Source organism: Panthera onca, chromosome X (assembly GCF_046562875.1).
Source record: "Panthera onca isolate mPanOnc1 chromosome X, mPanOnc1 haplotype 2, whole genome shotgun sequence".
Classification (NCBI taxonomy): Eukaryota; Metazoa; Chordata; class Mammalia; order Carnivora; family Felidae; genus Panthera; species Panthera onca.
In genome coordinates this window covers 74920274-74941859 of record NC_138357.1, presented here as the reverse complement: position 1 = coordinate 74941859, position 21586 = coordinate 74920274, and the positions used below count along the sequence as shown (strand labels likewise).

General features: G+C 39.7%; 1 protein-coding gene across 1 annotated transcript in view; it reads left to right on the top strand.

Annotated features, from left to right (window-relative positions):
• AR (androgen receptor) overlaps positions 1–21586 on the top strand; it is a 187005-nt gene that overhangs the window by 146165 nt on the left and 19254 nt on the right. The window contains exon 3 of the mRNA XM_081793453.1: positions 3232–3348. Coding sequence (XP_081649579.1) covers positions 3232–3348 — 117 coding nt within the window. The remainder of the gene's footprint in view (positions 1–3231; positions 3349–21586) is intronic.

Below are 21586 nucleotides of genomic sequence, written 5' to 3'. Positions count from 1 at the left end.
TTCACACACACATATACACAAAGATTACACCTTATTGTGGGTTTACACACACACATTCATTCACACATGCATGAGTACACACATATGTGTAAGAATGTTGTTTATACATATGTTGCATATGGCTTGCAATAGCAGTGCCTAATACTGTGTTAATTGCCTTGATTTTTTGAAGGGCTGTAGAAAACAAAGAGAAAAGATCAAATGACTGTAGATATAAAAGGTAATGTTACAGCAAGTTACTATCCTAAAAGGAGGGAGTTGAGGGTGAAGAGGTAATTATTTTGGTTAATTTCTTGCTTATTGTTAATACTTGTAACGTTTATATAAAAGACTCTACAAATATGTTATGGATAAAATCCAGATATCTTTTAAGACTCCTTGAGCTGGATATGGAATTCTTGAATTACTGTATTATTGTACACCTGAAACTAATGTAACACTGTATGTGAACTATACTTGAATTAAAATAAAATAAAGTAATAAAATAAAATAAAATAAAATAAAATAAAATAAAATAAAAAAGACTCCTTGAGCTGGAAGAGATTTTAGTGATTTTCCAGTTCAACTTATCACATTATGAATGGAGCTGAGAGGCTAAAGGACTTGTGCAAGGTCATATAGTTAGTTAGTAATAAAACTGAACAAGGATTCAAATCTCATGACTTCCAGCCTAGTGCTTTCTCTGTTATCTGGGACTTAAACATTTTTGTTCAGCAGAGATTTTCCTCTGTAACCTCAAAAGTGAGTACAGTGTCTGGCTCATAATAAATGCTCAATATATGTTAAATTAATACACAATTGCATTGGTTGTACTGGGCTTTGCACTTATTCCCAGGTAAATTATAAAGGATATCTGTGTTTTAGGCCAGGAGACATTCTGGGACAAAATATGAACCATAGCTAGGGAGATGATCTGAGTTTCAAATTGAAAAAAAAAAATTCATACTTTTTCCACTGTAATCTTCCTCATTCACATGATGGTTTACTTTTAGCAGCAGAATCTAGAACTCCTCTGGGAGCCCTAATCCTTTGGCTCTGTAACCATTCCTTTGCAAACTTGGGTTCAGGAGCTAGTAGTTTCCTGTGGAAGAAGAGATTCCTCAAAGAAGTATTCATAACTTGACCCTATTTTTACTAATTAATGTGACAAACTAGTACCGGGATTGCAGCTGCACCAAAAACTGGGGATGTCCCCATTCTAGAACATCCATGGCACTGGAAGTGAACCCACTGGAATTGGATACAGGGCCTCCCCTCTAGGAGTTGATACTCAATGACTGAATGGCACTCACAGCAACATCCTTTCTGTGCACAAATAAGAATCTGCAGTTTGCAGCAGAAAAAAGCTGTTAGTAAATTATGTGTTCTGTTAATACAAATGGTAGAAAGAGTACTTGTTTAGAGGCCTTAGTTTTCTCATCTGTTAAGTAAAAGTAATGATAGTACCTATGTCAAAGAACTGCTGAGATTATTCATTTAAATGGGATATGTAGGGTCACCTGGGTAGCTCAGTGGGTTAAGCGCCCAACTTCGGCTCAGGTCATGATCTTGCAGTTTGTGGGTTCAAGGCCTGCATTGGGCTCTGTGCTGACAGCTCAGAGCCTGGAGTCTGCTTTGGATTCTATGTCTCTCTCTCTCTCTCTCTCTCTCTCTCTCTCTCTCTCTCCTGTTCACACTCTGCCTTTCTCTCTCTCAAAAATAAAACATTTAAAAAATAAATGACATATGCAAACTTGCCAGCATAAGCTTGGTTCATAGCAGGTGCCTATTAAGTAGTAATATTCTTCCTTCATAGGTCTCCAGTTGAGTATTCTTCAGGCAAGTCACATTCCCAGAACTCATCCTTGGAATGAAAGGGTTATACTGGAGTAGTTTTTAATAGTGCCTTCGAGCCCAACATTTGGAGTCCTTTAACAAGGGGAAGGGAATGAGAGAGTAATAGGGTGGAGAGGAAGGAAGGAAAGAAGGAAGGAAGGAAGGAAGGAAGGAAGGAACAGGCAGATTTTGCTGACCTGGCTACTAGTGAGTCTCCTACATAAAATAACCTACTATAATACAGTGTTTTCTGTGCCTGATATATACATTTTATGCTGAAAAGGAAGGGAAAAGCCAAGGTATAGCTAAATTTATGTGTTTTTCTCCCGCTATCAAATAGCAATTGCTCTTCAATTTTTCTTCTTTTTCCCTACCACAAATATGCCTCCTCTGCTAAAAGAAGCCTCCCTAACATCACAGTCTCTCACATAAACTAAAGCACAGCAGTAAATGAGAAGGACTTGCATAAAGAAGTCTTGCATGTTTCAGAGCAGCAGGATATGTATGTCTGTCTGTTTATGCTGGCTACTCTGTATACCTGTGGATCACCATTTGTGTATTCATTCAGTCAGTATTTATTTGAGGGCCTACTGTATGCCAGGCCTATGTTAGGAGCAAGGAGGCAAAATGTTGAGTAAAATATGTATTTTTTAATGGACCTCCATGTCTTTATCTGAGTGGCTGTGATCCTGAAGATCTCTGAGTCTGAACACATGTATATGTTTCTGTGTATCTGTGACAGCTCCAGGTGTACATGACAGCAATCCTCCCCCCCCCCCCCCCACTGGCTTCAGAAGACTTCCCTTCGCCTGGTGTGATTCACTTCACAGGCAGTGAGCTTTATCTCTGTTTGGTTTTTATAACCTGCAGGATTGGGGATATGATAGCTAGCAATTTAAAAACAAGTAGAAATATCATGGAGTTCTTTCTCATAGAAGTTTTACCTGTTTTTTTTAATTATGAAAAATAAGCATTCTGTTAGCTTGAGTATGATCCTTTGCATGAATACAGGGGTCAGGAGGAAGAAACATTGCCTAAGCCCAAGTCTCTGCTGTGCCATGCTAAAGGAGTGGTAATTTCTGCCATTGATCATTTTCCCATGGGTGTTCGTGGCTTTCAGTAAAGGAATAATGTCTTATTTTAAAAAAATGTTACGTAGTTCTTATCATGAAGGGAAGTATCAACAGGACCTCAATTGTTCATATTGATTAAAAACTCCTATGAAAACCAAACAATATAGCATATAATTAAACTAGCCTGTGTAATTCTGTGTGATCAAATTCTTTAGGGCCATTCTCTGTCCACCTCTCTTATCTGGCAGGGTTATCTTTATGTCTTTTCTGCCTAGAAATACCAAAGGAGAGAGACTCTGGAAATGCATTAATAGGGTGTCTACTCTTCTGTTTGTTCTCCTAGGGAAACAGAAGTACCTGTGTGCCAGCAGAAATGATTGCACCATCGATAAATTCCGAAGGAAAAATTGTCCATCTTGTCGCCTACGGAAATGCTATGAGGCAGGAATGACTCTGGGAGGTATGATACTTTTCTCTCTTTGTCTTTCTCCCTTTCCTTCCCTCATTCTCTTGTTCTCGCTTTGAACCAGATTTTCCTCTTTGGTGCTTCCTAGGTGGCCAGCCATACTCTAGATACAGGCTGACCCCTTCATATCCAATGTGGCTATCAGCCAGCTAGTGCCTTTCTTTATCCTTAATGATGTCACACCCCACTCTAGGGCTTAGCATAGGAGCAGAAGATGTGAAGCAGGGATCAAGACCCATCAGGGAACGAGTGAGTGTGGAGTCAGAAGACACAGTGATACTGGCCTTGTGTTATTGAATGATGGCTAGGATGAGAGAACTATGGAATTGAGAATAGTCACAGGTGCAGGATGACCCAGGCACAGGCTGGCCCTGAACAACCAGGAATATCCTCAACTAACTACTCCTATATTGTAGGGCTGGCCATCTGGAATGAGAAGCTGCTTCTCTTTGGAGCCTATGACTAGACTGCCAAGCAGAGCCAGTTTTCTATCCCATATGTCCAAGGGTTGAGCAGGCCTTTTAATCATTTCCTTTTCTTTGCAAATCTATTGATAATTTCCAAAATAATTTTTTCAATAGCACTGTAGCTTTACAGAAGGAAGATGCAGCTTTTTCAAGGGCAGCCCTTCATCATAAGGCTCTCTGTCCCCTAGTCTGTGTCTACTGTGAGCACTGTCACCATTCCAGAAAGTCTTGGCTTACACTTATATTTCCCCCTCCAAATTCATCATTTCTTCATGTATATACCCGCACCGTGGCATGGTACTCTCTGTTGCCTGCTGCTTCCAAAATGAAGCACCTTTCATGAGAAAAGCAAGCTCATTAGTCTACTTTGATTTGGAAATGGGACTTGAAGAAAAGCAAGCTCATTTCTGAATGCCTGCAACTGTAGCCTCCTACCTGATTACTCATTATCAGCTTGGAAAATCCAAGATCCTAGAATCCTGCCATTTCCCCTCCCCCTCTCAAAGCTAATTTAGTGCACTTGTCCATCTCTGGCTTTCTGTGAGGTGCTCAATACTTCTATCCATGTACGTTTTTATATAAACCAACTTGTTCTCTATGTGTGGGTCTTCATATTGATAGCTGTATCCTCCCCTCCTTTACAGGCCAATAATAGTCTTTACACAGACAAAAGTCCTACAAATAACTCAGGTTCCATTTGAAATAGTTGTAACAGAACCATTTCAAATAGTGACTAGTGCTCCCAGACATGGCAAGCAGATGCTCTGTGAGTAATTTTCCAGGCAGCCACATCAAATGAGACTCAAATATCTGAGAAAGACCAACCTTGTTCTTGTTTGCTTATTATACTCCAGAGAAATCCTACAATTGTGTCTATGGTGGGGAAGAAGAGGCAGGACTGGGGTGGAGAAATGCAGAAGGAAAGCCAGGAAAGATGACAAAGGGACTGATAAGGGGAATTTTTCTTCATATGAATGTTACAACCCCTAATGCAGTCATCTCTCAGTATTTAGCCCTCTGCGCATTGTGTGTAAGAGATAGGGACTCCCAGGTAGAGAACCTCTTGTTTTTCAATCTGATAATATGAATTGCAAGCCTGCTTTGATGCAGGTGAAGTTAATGGTAACAAAAGTTCTCATAAAATTTGGGTCCAAATCTTAAAATTAGTTTCATGTTTCAGCCAACATCCTCCATTATAAAGTAGTCTGTGACATGATTATAGTGAACCCTTTTTGAAAAGGAGTCTGTGCATCTGATAAACTCCTATATTTAAAGTGTACAATTTGATAAGTTTGACATATCTGTACACCTTCCAGTCAAGATAATGAACATATCTATCACCCTCCAAAATGGTTTTACGCCTCTTTTTAACTCGTTTCTCTCTCTTCCTTCCCTGCTTCCCAACCCCACCTCTAGACAACTGATCTGATTTCTGTCACTGGAGTTCTGTTTGTTTTTTTTCTACAATTTTATATAAATACAAACACACAGTATGACTTCTGCTGTCTAGTTTATTTAATCAGCATAACTATTTTGAGGTAAATTCACATTGTTGTATATATCAATAATTTATTCCTTGATACTGCTGAGTAGTATATCCATAGTATGGATATACTGTAAATTATTCGTTCACATATTGATGGATATGTTACTTGTTTCCATTGTTTTTTCTCCCCATTACAAATAAAAATGCTATGGACATACACGTACAAAAAAAAAAAAAAAGAAAAGGAGTCTTTGTATACCAGATAATTTCACTTCTTCATATATCAGTCAGGCATAAATCTGTAAATTTCATGGAGAGAGTGGTACAGTAAGTTTTCAAATTGATTTATTGGATAGTGTGCTCAAATTTGTATGGGCTTGGTCAGCACAATGAAAAGAAAATGAGAGGTACTGTGAATGACTTTCATTTCAGTTCAATTTCTATGATATTTAGAAGCACCATACTAAGCAACAGAGTGCAGGCTGGCAAACTTGAAGAAATGTCTACAAGATACAAGGATTCTTGATATTGTGTAAATGGTCTTACCTTTGGAGTCAGGCAGACCTAAATTAAAGGCCCAGCTCCATTATTTACAGTGCTTCCTTTAGGCCTCAGTTTCTTCATCTGTAATTTAGAGATACCACTCACAGAGTCATGATGACTGTGAACATCTTTGGTAAATGACAACATGCTAGACAAATGTGAGGGCTTACTATGACAGTGAGGTCACTAGTAATTTAGATGGTAAGCTGTTTAAAGCAATTACCAGTTGGCTTTTACCCTGAATTACTTGTCATGCCCTATAATATGTAACAATTACAACAGGCAGAACATCACCAGAAATAACTTCTTACCATCTCAAACTAAAAGTACCATCAAAATCCTGTTTGGAAGCCAATCCTAGTAAATAAGGAATCATATATTCAAATACCATGCCAGTAACATCCCAAGTGTTCACCCACTTAAACACCATTGTTTGAAAAACAAACCTTTCCATTTTGCTAAAGTTATTTCCATGTTCCCTGATTCTCTGCTGCAAACCCTTCTCAAGTTTATGGTTAACTTGCAAATTCAGTGTACAGTACATCTTTACTCAAAACAATGGAAAAACTATAGAAAGCATAAATGCAGAGTGGCTCTTTAAATACTTTAGCAATAGACTTCCCTTCTCATAAGATTTGGCTTTGGCATAGACATTCTTATCACATTGAAGGAAAATTCATATAACTTTGTTTTATTCTTCCCATCAGTAAACTCAAAATGGTAGCCAGAAATGGGAACTAGGAGTATGGCCTTGGGCAGTCCCTTCTCCCCTCTGAGACTCAATTTTCCTATCATAAAATTGAGATAATGAGATTTACCAAAGACCTGTATGGCACTACCATTTTGTGATTCTATGTCTAAAGTCATAGAGAAAGCTTATTAGCCTTTTTGTGGATTATGTATCCATTGCCCTTAGAAGTATAGATAGTTTAAACTTGAGTATTTTGACTTGAATAGTAATTTTAGCTACCTCAGATTACACCTAAGTAAGGTATATTATGTGTCCAAAAATATACTGGATATACAGATTATTGAACGAGTGGAGGGCAGAAGGGTTATCCTTGTATCTTAGAGAAGCTGGCACACTACAGCTGATGCTTGCTTGGTCTTGAGGCCTCAAGATCACTAACTGACTTTCTCTGTAGTGTTCATCTACTGTTTGGTGATGGGATCTCCATAACTCAGAGATACTTAAAGCACATAGTTTTTTCCTTTTTGCTTCTAGGCCTATCTACATGTTCACTGCTCCTTTTTTTTTAGCAGCTTTTGGTATTTCTTGGTGTTTCCAAGGGTGGTTGGATTCTCAGGGTGGATCTCTTAAAGACTGCCTTCAGGCTATTAACTAACTGCCCATTAACAACTAGAATAGGCCTTTCTTTGAACCTGGTTCATTTATTGCTGCTTTTGGAAAAGTGCACTTTGCTAACTGCTTCAAGAATCTAAACCTCTTGCCTACTTTTAGCCTAAGAAAATATTTATAAATATAACTTTCCAGAAAAGGACCTTCTCTCTGATGAATTAGCTGTGGGTTTTTCACAGCCCATAATTAGAGTAAGTGCACAGCCATCTCTCACTTTTGTCTATACTTCCCAAGGATATACTTAGAGTTTCCAAGGTGTAATGAGAAAGAAAGAATTGCCCTGACTTGCCATCTTATCTCCTAACCCTCCCCTCCTTCTCACTGAAACCTCCTATTCCTCCCCAAACATTTTTCTTTTTGCATTTTGCAACTCTTGAGTCCTCAGTTTTTAATAAATGACATTGGCACCTGCTTACTCCCTCTTTTCCTGGACCATAGAAGATGGTGGGCCTTTCAGGAATATCATGTAGCAGCCAAACCCAGAAGAGGAAAATAAACCTGGAACATGTGAGAATCTAAAGTGTTCAACATTTTCTTCAGAGGTTACTTTAGCATATTTGAGAAGTCTCTTTCCTACTAGAAGACTGAACTTTACATCTGAGACTCAAAACTGTTAGCATTTCTGCAGGTTTTAAACAACCTCCAGGATTCTCTAGTTGAAAAAATGGCTCAGGGAGCCCATGGCTATGATCTGATGTCATCATGTACACTATGAACATCTTTGTGGTTTCCAGTGTTGAAGACAGTCTTGATGACAGCTCTTTTGTCATTCTCTATGCTCAAGAGCAGCCCTGAATTGCTGCTTCTGGATCACATGTTCTGGATGCAAGAGAGTGATTCCAGTGATGAAACACTATTCATGGCATGGGTCTTTGGAAGACAAGTTTCACAGCATTTATTCATCCATCTATTTATCTGTTCATCCTTCCAAATAGCCAACTAGCTAGTCCTTTCATCTTTCCATCAATTCACTCATCTATTTATCCATTTGGAAACTATTTTTTAAGATTATTTATTTATTGTTGAGAGAGAGAGAAACAGTGAGAGTGACCATGTACATGAGCATGCATGAGTGGGGGAGAGGGACAGAGAGAGGGAGAGAGAGAGAATTCCAAGCAGGTTCCTCACAGTGCAGGGCCAGACATGGGGCTTGAGCTCACGAACCGAGAGATCATTACCTGAGCCAAAATCAAGAGTCAGATGCTTAACCGACTGTGCCACCCAGGTGCCCCCATTTGGCAAATACTTATTGAGTGCCCACTCTGTGCCAGACACTATGGTAGATATTTTGAGGAGCAAATCTCTGACCTCAAAAATTTAAATAAAGGGAGACAAACGGTGATAATACATCCTAAAGGATAAGAAGAAATTACTAGGAAGAAGTTGGATGAGACAGAAGGGAAGGGGAATTCAAGGCAAAGCACACAGTTTGAATAAAGGCACAGAGACATAAGAAAAGCACATTGAGAGTTTGAGGAATAGTAAGTAGTTTAAAATGGCCAGATCTGGGGAAATGGGGATGGTAAACTAAAACCACATCGAAAATGGGCTCCATTATTATGCTAAAAGATTTGAAGTTTAGGAAGCTGAAGATCTATGACATGGGATAGACCTACTCATGTATCATTTTGTGTGTCTGTATGGGTTTTTTTTCCTTCCAAGATTTTATTTAATTGAAGTTAGTTAACATAGTGTAGTATTGGTTTCAGGAGTAGAATTTAGTGATTCATCACTTACATATAACACCCAGTGCTCATCCCAACACGTGCCCTCCTTAATGTCCATCACCCATTTAACCCCTCCCCCACCCACCTCCCCTCCAGCAACCCTCAGTTTGTTTTCTATAGTTAGGATTCTCTTATGATTTGCCTCCTTCTCTGTTTGTTTGTTTGTTTGTTTGTTTTTTAACGTTTATTTATTTTTGAGACCGAGAGAGACAGAGCATGAACAGGGGAGGGGCAGAGAGAGAGGGAGACACAGAATCTGAAACAGGCTCCAGGCTCTGAGCTGTCAGCACAGAGCCCGATGCGGGGCTCGAACTCACGGACCGTGAGATCATGACCTGAGCCGAAGTCAGACGCTTAACCGACCAAGCCACCCAGGCGCCCCCCTCCTTCTCTGTTTTTAACTTATTTCATTTTTCCTTCCCTTCCCCTATGTTCATCTGCTTTGTTTCTTAAATTCCACATATGAGTGAAATCATATGGCATTTGTCTTTCTCTGACTGACTTTGTATGTTTGCTTTTTAAAGACAATTAGTGGATTGGAAGTGTGGTATATAGGTCATGACTTAAACTTTATAGAAATACACAGTAGACCAGGTAGAGAAAGAAAAAAAAAAGTCTAGCAGCAAATTTTGCTAAACAGCTAGGATTGCAGCCTTGGTTCCTGGGTTAGTTGCCTCCATTTGGTTTGATACCTGCAAGTACTGACCATGTACATAAGTCCTTCCCTTATACAAACTTCTTGCCTTGGTCTAGGCAAGTGTTTCCTGGCATGGGTTCAATGACATGGTCCATGAAAAATGATTTTTAAGGTCAAATAATTTATACAAACCTACATATTATGGTCCTGCTCAGGAAAATTTATAGTATATTTTAGCATAACACAGACCTTGGCAAGTACTGCAATAAAGTAACCTGAGGAGCTTGGTAATTCAGGATTCCTAGTTTAATTCAACCACAGAAACACTTTTTTTTTTCTCATATAACACCTGTTAATATCCTACAAAACCACTGTTTAATGGAATACACTTTGGAAAACTTGGGTATAGATAAATAATTTATCCTATAGGCAGACAACACCCTTAGCCCAAGTCTTCTATTTTGTAGATATGTATGCCATTGTTCACCAGGAGAATCAATCAAGAATGGCTTCATGACCAAGAGTAGACCATCCTCACCACATCTCAAGAGTATTACCAGAGGCCACTAAAACCACTAAAGTAAACCATGTTGGGTCTGCAATATTCTTTTCATGCATAAAACATTATTATACATAAAGCATACATACATAAAGCATACATTGTTATACATTATTATACATATACATACATACAGCATTATTGTTGAATTCATCTAATGGCCACAAGTACAGCTTCCTGACTCAAGAAACATGCTAGACCAGTTATTTCTTTTTTTTTTTTTTTTAATTTTTTTTTTTAACGTTTATTTATTTTTGAGACAGAGAGAGACAGAGCATGAACGGGGGAGGGTCAGAGAGAGGGAGACACAGAATCCGAAGCAGGCTCCAGGCTCTGAGCTGTCAGCACAGAGCCTGACGCGGGGCTCGAACTCACGGACCGCGAGATCATGACCTGAGCCGAAGTCGGCCGCTCAACCGACTGAGCCACCCAGGCGCCCCTAGACCAGTTATTTCTGAGAAATATAATTACTTCCAACATCATATAGAATAATCAAGTAAATATTTTGGATATCCAAATATTCTTCCCTAAAAAGGTTACTAATCCTTTTGTGCACTTTTTAACCAGCCTTTCAACATCTATCCAGAACCTCATTGAGGTGCTACCATATAACCTTTTTGCTAAAGTAAGAAGCCTATAAATCACAGATTTGTAGAATTTGGGTCCCACTTCCCACCCAGTGATTGAATGCCCTCTACCTCTTTTTCATCAGGCAACAGAGTATCATAAAAAATCAATAATTTGTAACTCAGTTACTGGGATTTTCTCCCTTCTCCTTTGACTCTAATTAAAGCCCTAAAAATCTTCAGCTTGGAGATGCAAGTGGTAAGTCTCAATGCTACTCCTACACACGATTCTCAGATACCTGAGTGCTCCTACAGATCTGCATAACTGAGGAGCAGAATTGCCCCATGAACTTTGATATCAGTGTGCACATGTGACTCAGCACTTACAACCTCTTTTTCTTTCTTTTATGTTTTTGGATTTAAGAAGTCCTGTGGTATAGTGGAAATAGTGTAATGAACTCAGTACAGACAGGCCTCATTTCTAGTCCTGGCTCTTCCACCTACTATCTTAATGACCTTTGAGAAATCATTAGATATCTGAGCCTAAGTTCCCCAGCTGTAGTATGGGAATAATACAATCTTCCTTACATAAATGTTGTAAGTTTATAAAGAAACATTGTAGGCACACAACATATATCACTGTACCTTCCACCCCTATTTTGGATAATAATTGGCCTGTGTGCTCCCAGTCACCACTGGGGCCTACTCTTTACTATTACAATGTAGCCTTTGGTACTGGTTCCTTGGTTCTCTGGTCTCTGTATTACCTTTGAATCAACTCTTGAAATCTGTTCTCCATGGTCTAGATTGCCATCCTCTGGTTGATTACATAAATACTTGGTGACACATTGGAGGAAAAATGTTATACTTCTCTCTAATTATAGCTCTCAAGCAAACTTGTATGTGGAGAAACCAGAAACTGTATCTCATAATTCCTTCCAACTGAATTATCTGGGACATCACATACATGTTGTAGTCTGTCTTGGTAAATAATTTTTTTCTAGTCATCAAAATTGATGATTACCCATATCTGGTACTTCAATGAGTATCTTACTTGTAAATTTTCTATTTAAAATCCTTGAGTTTTTAAAGTGTAATAGGAGCAGAAAGATTTTATTGTTGTTTACTTTTGCTGTAAGTGCTCTAAAATCCATCAGTTGCTCTTGAGAGAGTAAAATGATGTCATAATTATTTTCTGAAGGCCGTAGGCAGAAAGCTAAGAGTACACAGCTCACAATAGGTCGTATATACAAAGGCAAGTATTTTCTAAATAAAACAATTCAGAAAAAAAATATTTGAAATAAAATAACTGCTTGTTTGAAAACATTTTACTTTTGATTTAAAAAGATAGCCAACTGCTCAGTTGGTTGAGCATCTGACTTCGGCTCAGATCATGATCTCACAGTTTGTGACTTTGAGCCCTGCGTTGGGCTCTCTGGGGACAGCACAGAGCCTGCTTCAGATCCTCTGTCACCCTCTCTCTCTCTCTGCCCTTCCCCAGCTCATGCTTTTTCTCCCTCTCTCTTTTCCTCTCTCAAAAATAAACATGAAAAAATTTTAAAAGATAGCCACCTGTTTTCACAAATTGTATAATGTGGTCCATAAGATCACAAAAGCGTTTAAGATATTTTCTTATTGAACCAAACTTATACATAGACAATTTACTTGAACAAGATGCTTTTTTAGAGAATTTTGCACATCCTTTGGGATCATGTTTATATGATGTAGAACTAAGGGAAAAAAGTACACAGCCACTCTGAAATCAGTAGAGCCTTCAGATTGTCTATTATTGATAATATTACCATGACAACAGGTATCTAGGAAGTAAACCAGAAACAGCATCACTACCCTGGATCACACGTTTTCTAGAATCAAGTTCCGTTTTCCTCAGTCTAGTTAATCCTGACTGCCCTTTTTAGATCTATTAAGAAATGTGTTTCTTTCCCCTGCTTAAAACCCCATTGGACCAATGGTTCTGTGGCAGAAGTAAAAATTGACATTTCAGCCTTCTAGCAGTCAGCAATATAAAAAACGTAAGCACAAATCCTGAGGAAATCACCTGCAGAAAATTTGGACGGGCATTTGGAGCTAAGAAGAAAATCTGGATCTTGACCAAGATAAAAGGTCACCCCAGGCTTGCAAGGGGTGGTGTGTCATGCTGGCCACGATGAAACTAAAAGAGACTGAAGACTCTCCCCAGGGTGCAAAATGAGGCATGAAAGCTTTGATTAGTGAGCTGTTAGGCACAGAGACAATAATTTCGAAGCATTCGCATCTCCAGGCTGAATAATAATGCTTTTAATATTATGGGATTGTTTGGCTGCTGCAAGAAATTCAGAAGACCAAATAGGGAGTCTTTGTTGGGCTCTGAGTAGCTGTAATGAGGCTGTTAAATTCTACCTCCCTTCTCTTCCTTCATATCCTCCACCCTCACCAACTAATTCTTGCCTGCTGTGTACAAAGAGGCACACACAAACATATACACACACACACACACACACACACACACACACACATATATATATATATATGCACTTTAGCATATTTGTCAATAAAGCATCAAAGAGAGGGGGTAAAACAACTTTAAGTAGGAATTTTCCATTTTTTCCATCTTGCCTATCTTACAGGTAGGTAAGAAAAGAAAAAAAAAACCCAGTCTAAAATTGCAGCCACCCCCTCTCTAAAAATTTTGCATGCTGCCTCTTACATCAGAGGACCTCACTCAGGCATCTGATTATGGGGACTGCTAGATGCAAGCCCATCCTTTAAGTTGCTACATTCAACGGTGTCTCTATTTCATATTAGAAAAATTTCCGGTTGGCAATTGCAAGCGTCTCAAAACAACCAGACACCGAAGAAAGGCTGACCAACTTCATTCAGAATGAGGGCTCTAGAAGGTTCTAATGGATACCTTGGAAGTACCTGGAATCTGAATCTTAGGGCCTCTTACCCTTGCTCCTCAACACAGACTCCACCATTGGGGCTAGGGGCTACTCTCTTGGTTAATGACTCCCTTCAATGGAACTTATCATTTCCCTACTTCACAGGGATGTTGTGAGGACTAGCTCTAGAAGTAATATCAGTTATCTTTCATGTAGTAGTATCATGATTGTTGATTTATATAATATGACTTGGCATTAGCATAGTGCTTTTTAGTTATTTTGGCTTATATGTGATGGCACTCAGGTGGATGGATGCAGTGAAGCTCTGGCTTGGTTGCTCACTTTCCACAGTGTGCTGCCAGGAAGAAGCTTTGCTGATGGGACTCAAGGTGCTTCCTAGCTGAGGCTCCTATGGCCATTTTTACTTGGTCATTATTCAGCTCATGAGTTTCCCCTTACTTCCATTCTGCTGGACCACTGCCAAGGACTTAGATTTTAACCTCAGTCTCTATCACTGAGATGAAGGCAGAAGCTGATCCATATAAGTTCAGTAAACAAGGACCAGATTTCTGCTTCTCCTGAAGGAGCAGCTCTAAGAAGCCAGCTGGCCCCTCTCTCCAAACAGACCAGGAGACTAGAGTCAGTTATTTTCTCCTTATTCCCAAAGTCAAGGCGATTCTGTTTTCAGAAGCACATACTCTTAATCCTTTCATAAAGAGGGAGGAAGGCAAAATCTAAAAACCAGTGTCTACTTCTCTTATTTCCTATTGAAGTTATGATGAAGGAGGAAAGTGGATCAGACTGTACCTTTTACTTCTAGCCTTAGTACCCCATAATCCCCCACTACTCATTCACATCATTCACTTGCCTCTCCATCAGGTGTGAGGTCTTATTCTTTTCTCAAGCCAGCCTCCAACTTTGCATTATTCTAAGTGGAGAGACACTTAGAGTTTGTAATATCTTGATATTATCTGTCTCTGCCCTAAAGACTCCATATTGAAACCAGTTTCCTTCTTGTGGATGTGGAGTCTGTGAGACCAAGGGCAGACAAATATGAGAGTCAGAACTCTTTCTGCCTTGCCTGGGGCCTGCATTTCCCACTCTCATCCTTCTCCAGTCTCTCCACCTTCTCTCTCTCTCTCTCTCTCTCTTTCAATCTCTTCTCTCTCTCTCTCTCTCCCCCCCCCCCCACCTTGCTCCCTCCCCTGAGTCAGCAACATTCTGGAAAAATGCCAAGGAAAGACTTCAGGAGGGAGGGGAGTTTGCCACTCCTTGAACAGAATTTGAATCTCTAAGCCAACAAGAGGTTCCCTAATGTGGATTGAAAGGCTAATGTAGTTTATTTTTAACTGCTTTCTGTTTGTTTGAACGTTGCATATTTTTGCTAGCAAATTTCCTTAATAAAGCCATTAATACAGCAATGGTATTTTCTTATTTACAACAGACTGACAGAATTAATGCTGTTAACTTTGAGCCTTTTTTTACTTTTCTCTCTCTCTTTTTTTTCTCTCCTTTGCTTTCCAGGTCATGCTGACCTGTTCAGCTTGGGCTGTTTCACATTTGTTTTTAATGTCAGTTTAAATGTAATTGTAAAAGCATGTATGCTCTAAATTCATGTAGTTACTTTTTCCAGTGGAAAAGCCTGGTATGTGAAAGCATTTCCAGGCTTTGCAATTTCACATGAGCAGATTTTTGATAATGACTTTGTGCCCCTCACCCAGGATAGCATCTGGACAGTGACCCCCTTTATTCTGGCTCACTAGTCGGAGAGAGACTTGGGAATAGTTTCTGCCAGATCCTGTGCTTTGGCAAGGATATGCAGCATTGCATATCATTCTATTATTAATTACGTTTACTCCTCCATGAACTAAAAACCACTAGACTAAATAATCCAACATAAACCTTGAAAGATAAAATTTGATATTCTTTTTGCAAGCTATTTCTCTGACTCAAAATTGGGTCTTGGAGGAGAATGGAGGCATGGGGGATAGGACCAGGGAGGCTTCTTGCCTTAGAAAATTTGGTATGCAATTATTAGTGTACACTTATAGTTGGATGCACCCCTTACTAATCTTTCATTCCATGCCTGCCAAGGACTGGCTCTGTTCCCTGTCTCTTGTCCCTGTCCTACTTATTCCCCAATCACCACTCATCTCCCAACTGCCTCTTCTCCCTATTCACATGCTATTCAGCCTAATAAAATGGAAAGGGTACCACCCTAGAAGTCAGTGTACCTGAGTCTTTTGTGATCTGCTACTATCTAGCTGTGTGACCTGGGGCAAAACTTGGCCTTCATTCTTCTCATATTTTAAACAGGGATAGGTTTGGATGGGAGAGGAAGGGATAGACAAGATCTGGGGCCTTCAAACATTTTCTTGGCAATGAAACCTTTTCTTCAAACAAAATCTGACGAAGAGTCCCAAATGTAGTTACAAACTAAAGCACTGCTATTCTGGTTTGAAAGAAGGAACCATGTGTTCAGACCCACTTTGCCTCTTCTCAGAGTCAAGGGATATGTTCAAGGTCATACATCCCATTAGACTCTGAATACCACCACAATAATAATAAAAAAAAACCCTTTATTGTAAATAACATTTTGGAACTTTGATATCATCATTGCATTGTGCCTCCTTAAGGTTAGTGCATTTTTTTCATCATGTTTCAGTCTTGAAGAGTCCTTCTGGTGGTGTAGAATCATCCCTCTACTCACAGGCACCACCACAGTGTCTGTATATTCTTAATTAAAAACCTTATTAATTAGGTATTAATACTCCACCTTACAGATGAGGAAATTGAAGTACAGAAAGGCTAGGTCTTTTCCAAAGTCACACAGCTAGTAAGCAGTACAGCCAGGCTTACAATGGATAGTATGGCTCCAAATTCTTTGCTCATAACTATTGCTTTTTATACATATATGAGAAAACTAAGTACAAAAGAAGGAAAAAGATGTCCCCAAGGTCATACAGTGAGATCCTCTGACTACAGTCCCAGTAGATGAAAAGATGGCTGGCATGATTTAAGTCAGAGGCCACAAACTGGCTTTCCTCAGGCCAATATTCACTTACAAAATTGTGTTTGCCAAGCACAGTCTTTGTTTAGAAAATTAACATAGATTGCCCCTAGGCAGGGCATCAATTACTTTTCACTGTCCCCAGCCCTGTTTATGTTCACTAGACTATTTTCCTCATTTACATATCTGCCTGACTAGTGAAGATATTTGAGATCATGACCCCTGTATTTAAGCACTGTAATACACAAGCACCTGCATGCACACATACTCAAATACATTCATATAAGTATAGCCTAGTCCGGTTTCACAAATAATTTGCAGCCCTGCACCAAACATATCTTTATGTTTACTTAGCACTTAGAATTACACGTAAGATCTGAATTCAGTGTTATAGCAAGTTATATGCAGAAAAAACTCAGTTACTTTTTTTCATCTAATAAATGTGTCATACTCTTCCCTTCTCTGCTGTATTTGGTTACCTTAATCCTTCTGTTCCTTCTTCCCCATGCCCGAGTTAGGTCACCTGCAAGCCATTCACTCCCTACTCTTTAGAAATGAATGGAGAGTAAAGGAGGGCTCACTCATTATGTGCCAAACAGTCTCTCTCATTTGGTTCTCATAAGTGTCCTAAGAATGAGGAAACTGAATCTCAGAAAATCTGAGAGAGCAAAGAGTTCAAAGTTATTAAGCTAGTAATTTACAGAGCTGGGATTTGAACTCAAAATTGTCTGACTCTGAAGCCTCTTATCTTGCCATATACCACACTCCTATAAGGAAAGTGTATTAGCTTTCTATTGCTTCATAAAAAAATCATCACAAATTTAACAACTTCAGTTCACAGTTCTGTAAGCCAGAAGTCTGACACCGGTTTCTCAGCTCACTGTTTCACAAATATGAAATCAAAGTATTGTCCAGCCTGCACTGTATTCTGGGGCTCTTGACCAAGTTCAGGGCTCTTGACCAAGTTCATTTGATTATGGCAGGATTCAGTTCCTTGCAGTTGTAGAATTAAGGTTCCCCTTTCCTTTCTGGCCATCAGCCAGAGAGAGGCTGCTCTGAGCTCCTAGAATCTGTTCTTATTCCTTGGCATGTTGATCCCTCCACCTTAAAAGCCAGCAACAGAGACTCTTCCTTATGTTGAACCCCCCTGACTCCATGAAGAACCCAGTCTCTTTTAAGAGTTCATCTGAGTAGGTCAAGCCATCAAGGATAACCAAACTTCAAATTCAGTTCAATTTTGAGCTTAATTACATCTACCCAATCCTTTTACAACAACAAGTAGATTAGTGTTTGACTAAATAACTGGAAAAAGATGTGTATACAACCAGGTATTGAGTCTGTTGGGTGCTATCTCAGAAGTCCATCTACCACAGAAAGTGATTTTTTATGCTCCAGATTTTATGGTGAGATATGAAGAAAAGAAACATCTTTGACCTTAGGGAGAGTGATTCCAGTTTTCTAAAACTTTGGGAACTTAACTTCACTTGCCTTGTCCCTGCCCATGGATAAGAAAGCCTCATTCTTGAGGTGGCAAGGAATTAGGCTGGAACAGCACCTAATGGTCACAGTGGCTATGGAAGCTACACACTAATAACATCTACCTCCCCTTGGGGATACACTGTGGAACCTGAATTGAAAAATCTTTTTCTGGTGCTATTAGAGACAGCCCTCATAGGGGTCTAATACCACCAGTATGAAAAGTGAGTTCTCCATAGGATCCAGACAGCAGGATCCAGACATCATGTCAGGTGCTCCAATCCCCCACAGAGCAAGTTGGGACAGGGAAGTGACTTGCCAGTGGCCCTTTGTTGTCACTGATCTGACCTGAGACTGAAAGACAGGGAAGAGATGCAAAACAGCAAACACCATTAAGACTATCCACCTTTACTATTCCTTTTCTCCTGAATTCACCCTCAATTTAAGTAAACCAGTGGGTCTCTGCCATAATAGGAGTTGGCAGGCCTGTACCTCACATGAAAGAGTTAGATCTGACACTGGGGCTCAGGTGCAGGAGGAAGGAGGGGTGTGGGGGTGGCCTTCATGGAAGAAAACAAGGCCTTGAGCATTGGGTAACAGCTGAGACTATCAAGCCTCATTGTCCAGCATTCCAAGTCGTCTAGCAACATGCTGGTCTCTGCTGCAGAAAGAGAACAGAGGATCCCCTGGCAGAATGAATGGAATCTGATTTCAATTACGTTCAGTACAGTCACCCTCTTCAGGCAGAGAGGCCAGAACACCTGGTGCAGCTTGGGCCAGTGTGGATGCAAGGACAGCACATTACCCAGGTCTTAGAAGCCAGTGGGAATGCAGCTTCTTTTCCTCAAGCAGATGCCATATAGATCTAGAGGAGGAGGATGTGAAAATACCAGCCAAGTTCTCATTAGCACTATGTAGAGAAGGGGAATTATTTCATGTTGATGGATTCTCCCCAAAGTATCTGCACATACTGCTCTTGCTTGTAATCAGTTTACTTAGGTCCACGAGTCATCACCCCACTGAGATCTCTGGTGAGAGAGTTGAGGTGACAGAGCATACTTCACTGATTGCATCAGCACCAATTGCTTTGTCCCTGTACCTTTCAGAAAAGCTCATAGATTCATCGGTATAAAATTTATTTAAATTCTTTTCTTCTTTATCAATAGCATGAATAGGGCATGACGAATGAGACAGCTGCCCCAGAAAACAGTCTAGATTCACAGCATTATTCCATAGAACTTTCTGGGATGATGGAAATATTCTATGTCTGTATTGTTGAGCACTTGAAATGTAGCTAGTGAGAATAAGGAGTTATATTTTTAATTTTCTTTAATTCTAATTAATTTAAATGTAAATCACCACATGTGGATAGTTACTGTGTTGGACAGTGCATATCTAGAAGAGATTCAGAGAGGCAAGAACTGTGACAAAGTAGAAACAAGTTAGTCAAAAAGAGAGCTGATGTGGCACATAGAACTCTGGATCAGGAATAAAAGCCCTGGTTGCCAGTAGGTGATCACTCTTTCTGGACTCAGCCTCCCCATCTTTGACTTGAAAGTTTGGATTAATGTCAGAAGTCTCAAAATGGTAGCTAAGTACTAATTTACCTTTAGAATACAGAGGAGCTCCAGGAAGATTTTTCAATGTTACACTAATGCCTTCTAGGGTTGTGTGTATGTGTGCACGTGCATGTGCATGGTAGGGGCAGGAAGGCCAGTAGCCATTTACTCTTGTTCACCGAAGTTCCTACCATTCTCCTGTGCACACCACACACACACACAGACAAGCACACACCACTCTATTGCCTATGTAGACCCTGAAGGTATTTTGAAGCTGTGGCTCCTGGGTGAGAAGATTTCTGTAGACCTTTCCTACTTTGTCATTGTATGTGAATTTTAAGGCCATTATAGTGTCCCAAACCTGTTTCTACTTTGGGCACATGGCTGGAATATTTTCATAGTTTCCTGCCCCTTCCCTTCTGGATTTGATACTAGTTACTGAAGTTTGAAGTCAAGGGTGAGGATGGAAGTCAGAGGGAATATAAGCCCAGCCCCTCTCCTCAACTCTGCTGTTTGGCTAGAAGTAGGGTTCAGGCTTCAGAGACCTTGAGGAAGCAGCATGATACAGTAGAAAGAGCATAAGCTTCATAGTCAGCAAACCAGGTTCAGATTATTGGGTTCCCTTTCTTGATATCTATGTTTCCTAAGTTTACTCACTTATAAAACAGGGATAGAAAATACTCCTAACTTCCTAGGATCATGTGTAAATAAATTATACAATGTGTTCATGAAGTGAGGCACATAGAAGACCCTGAAAAAATAGTTATCTTTAAACTTAGCAGAAGACCATGGTGGGGGAGGGGGAAAAAGTTACAGAGAGGGAAGGAGGCAAACCATAAGAGACTCTTAAATACTGAGGGTATTTAAAAACTGAGGGTTGATGGGGCATGGGGGAGAGGTGAAAGTGGGTGATAGGCATTGAGGAGGGCATCTGTTAGGATGAGCACTGGGTGTTGTATGGAAACCAATCTGACAATAAATTATATTTAATATTAAAAATAAATGAATAAAAACTTAAAAAATTAAAAAAATAGTTATCTTCATTTTTCTTAGTTACCTCAGGCATAGAGCTAATAACATCTCTGTCCTCTTTCAGATTGGAATGGGGAAGACATGGTCTGGCAGTTCCTGAGCTCAAAGCTAGGAACTGCTAGTGATGGGAAAGATGGGGTCTACCTTTAGAAACTGTACCAAGGGAACAGATCCAGGAGGCACTACCAAACTGTGCAGATGCCTACAAAAATCCATGTCAGCAATTGGTTCGCCACATGACAAGATATTTTGGGTGCCAGGCCTCTAGATCCGGGAGAAGATGGGCCCATACCTTCTATCCTGTGCCCTTGGTGGAGGTGGGGCATGGGATTTGACAGTGTGTGTGCATATCTCCTTAATACTGACTGTGCAAGCCCTGCAGAAATGATTGCTGGACGATGTCATCTTGTACTCTGGGTTGATTTTCTAGTCTCACCTGTTATTTTACCCTGAGTTCTCTGTGTTCCTCTTACACCACTAACCCTACCATTTTCTCCTCCTGTATCCTAGTTGTTGATCCAAATGTTTGATCCATCCTTGCATTGACTTACTGAGTTGCACTATGATTGGAGTTTCCAAGACTTATTTTTCTAATTAGAACTGAAAGTCAGTTCCAGAAGTCAGTTCCAGATCTTTTTCTATAGGATCCAGAAACATATGAACAACAGGTTTAGTTCTATTTATCCATTTAAATTGAGCAATCAAATTCTCTCTTTTATTTTTTACCTATTATTATTGTTATTTTAAAGGGATTAAACATAAAGTAGCTTATGGTTCTCCCCAGTACAACTGCCTATGCTAGGCCTCAAAGTTATAATCTTTTCAATTACTTATATTCCTGCCAATATAAATGCCAGGGAAAATAAAACAAAATAAACATCAGGATGCCCAAAAACCTCTATCTAAATTGTGTGTGTGCAGGCACAGG